At 43.5% G+C, this 5,716-nt stretch overlaps 1 protein-coding gene across 6 annotated transcripts in view; it reads right to left on the bottom strand.

The window, feature by feature from the left end:
• Positions 1-5,716, bottom strand: part of PTPN3 (protein tyrosine phosphatase, non-receptor type 3) — a 306,004-nt gene that overhangs the window by 226,332 nt on the left and 73,956 nt on the right. Inside the window, exon 1 of one of the 6 annotated variants that reach the window (XM_025209237.1) lies at positions 5,445-5,564. The exons of the other annotated variants lie outside the window; for them this stretch is intronic. Coding sequence (XP_025065022.1) covers positions 5,445-5,469 — 25 coding nt within the window. The 5' untranslated portion in view covers positions 5,470-5,564. Of the gene's footprint in view, positions 1-5,444; positions 5,565-5,716 lie in introns of those variants that run through there. 6 annotated transcript variants of the gene reach the window in all.

Raw genomic sequence — 5,716 nt, 5'->3', positions numbered from 1 at the left:
AGACCGGTTCCTGGGCTGCAGGGGGGGCTGGTGCTTCCCTCCACAGCAGCAGCACCCTCAGGTGGCACCCACCTGCAAGCACCCGACTTGGGTGGTCCCGAGGGGCACTACAGCCATGGAGGGAAGCACCGGGCCCCCGCAAAGCTCAAGTAGGCAGGCAGGCTCTGGGTGGGGAGAGAAGGGGGAAAAAAAAAAAAAAAAAAAAAATCAGGCTTGCCGCTTTTCTTGGGAGGAGCCTGCCTTCCCCGGCTGCTGCCAGACTGCCTGCAGGGCTTCCTGCAGAGCTGCATGGAGCCCGGTGCTTTGCTCCATGGCTGTAGGGACAGCAAACTAAAACTCCTCGGAGGAATTTTAGTTTGCTGTGCTCCAAGTCATTTAAGGCACATTACACCACCGAATTTCCTACAGCAGCTGGAATTAATGCACAATATGTCGCCAAGGTGTGCAAACACTGACACCATTAAAGCGGTGCAAAAGCATTTAGCCCGCTTTAAAGTATCATGCACACAAGCCCCTCATTTCATCTACACACGGCCACTGAAGAGACAGTACTATCAGGCTAGTCCCTAAAAAGAAAAAAAAAAGAAGAAATGATCATGAAGAAAAATTACAGTCATGAAAAAAGTGTCAGATATTGAGCCTGTATCACATTTATATGCCACAAAATTAAGGGAATTTTACAATTTCTGAAGAAAGCTATGTGATGACATATTTCATAATTCTGAAGAGGAAACAATTCATCTGTAAACTGAAGATGGACAGTATGCGATTTAGGAGGGAGGGCAAGCAATTGTGACTAGAAAAGTTTAGTGACTGTTTTTTCACAGTAATGTGTGCATGACATGAAGGTTGGCAGGCTTGGGAAATCCTTGATCAGCAAGATGACATAACTGTTTCCATTCATTAAGAAATATGCAATAAATAGATTATTTCAGTAAGTCAAATAATGTATTTCCGTTGCTCATGTTTGCATTTCCTGAACTCATACAGCTTTTCTACCATATTTACCTGAACCCCAGATGACTTTGGATTTAAGACAACACTCCAAAAATTAAATTTTATGCATGGAAAATGTATGAATGTTATAGTTTCCATGTAGATAATTTAATTATTACAGTCATCGTAAATTAGTGACCTGCCCCACTACCTTTACTGCAACAGGGCAAGCAGTGGTAGAGGGGCAGGCAGTGAAGGAGTCCTCTTGCCCCCTACTATGTCCTCCAGCACTACTTGACCCTCTTGCAAACTGCCCTTCTCCCCTCCCCACCAGTCTGCACACCCTGATACTTACCTCCCCCAGCATCTGTCCCTCCTGCCACTTGCCTCCCCTGGCACCTGCACTTCGTGCCTGTGTCCTCTGACACTTGTTCCCCCTGCCATAGTGCCTGCTCCTCTGGCACCTGCTCCCCACCGGTGCCTGCCCACCAGCACCTCTGTCCCCACCCTCACTGCTCTGGCTCCAGCCCCACTCTGGCCCCAGGACATGGAGCAAATTGTTTCCCTGGCCCCCACTCAGCCATGTAGCAGGTGTTGCAGGAGGGGTGGCACTGTTGCTCTGGCACCTATTTCGACCCCACATTGGGGCCACAGTAAGAGCCACCACAGCCGCCTTCCCCTACCCCCTCCTTGTACTCAAATTCAAGACAAGGGCCTCTCCCCACCCCATGTTTAATGAGGAAAAAATACCTTGTCTTGAACTCAAGTAAATGTGGTAGTTAAAAAATCCTTGCAAGTTTAACAGAAGAACACAAAGAAACTTAGACTTAAAAGGAAAAGCTGCTTTTTGTCCTCTGTAAAAGACAAAGCTACCTTGATTGTTCTAAGCACATCATACATTAATGTCTCCAAGTCATATTACTTAGCCACACAGATCTGGTTATTGCTAATGTCTAAGTGCAGAAAAGTTAAATTGGAGCCAATCTGAAAAACTTCAAGTGAACTATTTTCCATCGAAACACACACAGTGACAAAAGTTGAAGCATTCTGTTTGGTCTTGTGAATCCCACTGGGACTCTTAACTCCTTATCCTCACAGTTCCTATTCTCCATGTTGAATTGGGATTCCTTGAAGTATCAGCAAAAGGCTAAGGAAAGCAATCATACTGATTAACCCAAGTGATCTTCTGTTCAAATGGAAGCACCCTGATATATAAAAAGCTAGCTGCAGCCTAAAGAAGCCAGTTCTACCTGTTTGGATCCAAGGCAGCCATTACTAAACAATGGATCACTTACTAATGTATGTTAAGCAACAGGAAACTGAAAAAGGCACTACCACCACCACCACCATCTCCTCCAGCTAAGAAAAATAGTCATCTCATGTTCTTAAAGGAATACTTTACGTACCAGGATTTCAGCTGTAAATCCTGTTCTGACATAGGTGCTTCCACAGTCAAGAGGGGTAAGCAACAGGTTCCTTCCCTTTCCAACATTCCCTATGCACTAAATTAGGCAGATTCCATTATAGCATGCTGGATGTTTTGAATCCCATTTTTAACCACCATTTGGCACTATATGAGAACTACAGACACCTATCTTAACACTACCCCATTCCACCACAGAAAGCAAGCACTTCAGTTAGGTGTTCAGATGCTCAGCATCACAATGCCCGAATCTTTCTGGGGACTTATCCTTATAGCTTTTGTAGTACAGCAAACTGCAAAACTGCTCGTTTCAAACAGTAGTGGAGCTGGGACATTGCTTCTATGATGGTGCAGGAAACATGAAAGCAGCAAGGGATTTTTGGTGACAGCTTTTATTGAACCAGCTGTACTGTTGGGAAAGATGCTAGATGAGTTTTCAGGCACAAAGTGCCTTTCTCCAGGTCTCCCAACTGCACAGTTGGTCCAATAAGAAGATGCCACCAAAAAAAACCCCCTGCTTCTGCTTGCAACAACACAAGTCACAATATTCAAACATGCTATAGGAGATGATAAATGAAGTCAAAATTCTCTTAAAGATTTACAGTAACAGGAATAAAGTTAAAACAAAAACACAATTTTTAAAAAGTTTTCTTGAAACTCAAAGACCAAGAAAGCAACTGAACACATTGTTTTCTCCACTGTCCACCTTAGCACAGTCTGTCCAATATAACTGTCAAACTATTCTCTATACTAGGAAGGGCCAACCTGTGGCCTGTGTACCAGAAGTGGCACAGGCGACCTCTGTGTCTGGCATGTGACAGATTGGGTAAGAAGCAAGGGACACAACAGCAAACAGGGCAGGGAGAACTGGGCAGAGGACAGAAAGAGAGCAACAGATCATGCAGGGATATATAAGCAACAGATTGGGCAAGCAAAATTGACCCCAGGGACACTTGAGGAGAGTGCAGCACTTGCTTTGTGATACATTTGTCAAAAAGATGCCCCCCCCCCCTACAGTGAGTATAAAGCAGCATTTGCCCATAAAATTGAAAAATTCTACACTAAACTCTTAACACACAAGCATTTTTTAGCTTTAAAAAAAAGCTAATGTTGCCAGCAACTACTTTAATTGTTAGTTTCTTCCTTTTTCAACTTTTTATGTGGATAAGGACTCAGATGGATAGTTACCACATGTTAAAGATCACTAGCAAACTAATGAAGTAAGGAAATACAAAATACTAATAAACATATTTTCGTTTTGTCCACTTAAGGCAATTGTGGTTTCTTATTAGATTCAAAAACAATCATTTTTGAGCTACCATAAAATTACTAGCTTAAAAAAAAAATCCTAGGCAAAATAGTGGCCCAAGACTTGGAAACGCAATGAAAATTGCTTCACTATAAATCAGACAAAAACAGGGAACATAAATCCTAAAACTGGTTTTGCTCTCCAAAAATTGTGGTGTAATGCATCAGAGAAAATATGATGCGTCTCATGAAAATGATTTCTGTACTAATAAACATATATATGTACAAAAATCAATATATAAATATAAATAAAATTGTTCCAATTTCATATTTTCCAAGTAAGCCATGTTACAGAGACCAATGTGCTATAATAATAACTGATGAGTTAAACTGATATCACTGTAAAGGACAATGCCATTTGTCCAGACACATGACTGATAATAAACAAAAGAGTTTAGTTCGGTTACTTCAGTCCAACTGCTGGAGAGTCTTGGTTCATACTTTTTTTTAAGTTCAAAAGCCAAGACAGATAGATAGTTTACAGGGCTTTCATTAGTATCACACTGACACTGTGCGTTCCAAGTGAACTTTACAACTTACTGTTCCATTTTAAAATATGAATAAACATGACAATAACCAGCACTTTACCAAACGTTTGCCAAGTATTTCAGTGTTTATGAAACTTCATGAGATCCGATGTCTCTTGTATTAAAATAACTGTTTCACAAAAAGAAAGATAAATCAAACATTTACAAGCGAGTCTTCAAAAGAAATAAATTTTGTGAATTGCTGTGTATGCTACTTCCTAAAAATTTAAAATAAGAAGTGCAATTTAAACAGTTGCATAAATATTTATCTTCTACCAGTCAAAATATTTTTGCCACAGTTGTACCAGATGATGTCAGCCTCACCAAGATTGTAATATTTGCATTTCATTAGTAGTTATTCAGAATCTGCAGGTTAAACTAATAGATCTCATCTTTCTTTTCACTCTCTTGTTTGGCAGCTGTTTCCTTTGGGGTGAGAACTGCCCAAGCATTAAAAGACCCTTTATTTTTATTCATTCATTCATTTACAGACATTCTTCTGAACGAGAACCAAGTAGTGATCTCTCCCAATCTGAATATAGGAGGCAAACAACTAAAAGTTAAGGTTTTTAAAAGATACTGATAACAACTTATGTCATATCCGTGTCCGTATTTACTATCAGAAAATAATGTTTTGAATGTTCAAATTAGTACAAATGATGTCGTTATGATGATCCAGAAATGATGCAAGAGGTAGGGATTTTTCAGTGGGATATCATTTATCAGACCAACTGTGAAGCTGGGGTAGAGGGAGGAAGGCTTGAAATGCAAGATGTTTTTCGTCAGGTCACCACCACCTGATGAAGAATGCCTCGCACTCAGAAGCGGGTCTAACTCCATCCTGACTGCACAGCTGGTCCAATAAATATCACCCTGAGAAATCCTGACCTCTGGCAAAGCCGCAAGCACAGACGCTGCCAATACCAACGTGTTGGGCTGTTCACATCACACGAGCGACCACAAGCCGCATGTGCCGGCACAGCCGTGAGAAAAAACACAGGCTAGGCTACAAAAGCAGCTATATGCTGCAGCCACCCTGCTCAACCGAGGACAGGCAGCAAACCTGGAGCCTGCGAGTGCCAGGGGAAAGAAGGGGGCAGCCACCCCGACAGACAGAAAAAAAAGGGGAGAGTGAAGACAGACAGCAAGTGCTGAGCAAGTCCAGGATCAAGTTGCAGCAGGTGAAGTTGAGGTGGGATATCAAGAAAAACTCTCTCACAAGAGGGTGGGAAAGCGCAGGCACAGGCTACCCCAGAGAGGCGGGAGCACATCCATCCTGGGAGGTTTTCCTGGGAGGCTACACAAAGCCTGGGCCAGGGAGAGGTAGGTGGGGACGGTGCTGCTGAGAGCAGAGGCTGGACTCGGAGCTCGCGGCCCGCTCGCCGGGCTCCCGTGTGTCTGCGGGCGCCGGGCAGCGGCGGGCACCCAGGGGGCGCCGCCCGGGGAGGCCGGAGGCGAGGAAGGGCGCGCCCGGGGGGGGCAGGGAGCAGGCGGCGGCCCCCGCTACGACCATGAGGAGTAC

Source organism: Alligator sinensis, unplaced genomic scaffold (genome assembly GCF_000455745.1).
Source record: "Alligator sinensis unplaced genomic scaffold, ASM45574v1 scaffold823_1, whole genome shotgun sequence".
NCBI lineage: Eukaryota > Metazoa > Chordata > Crocodylia > Alligatoridae > Alligator > Alligator sinensis.
The sequence above is the reverse complement of the archived record's forward strand: the minus strand, read 5'-3'. Positions and strand labels throughout refer to the sequence as shown.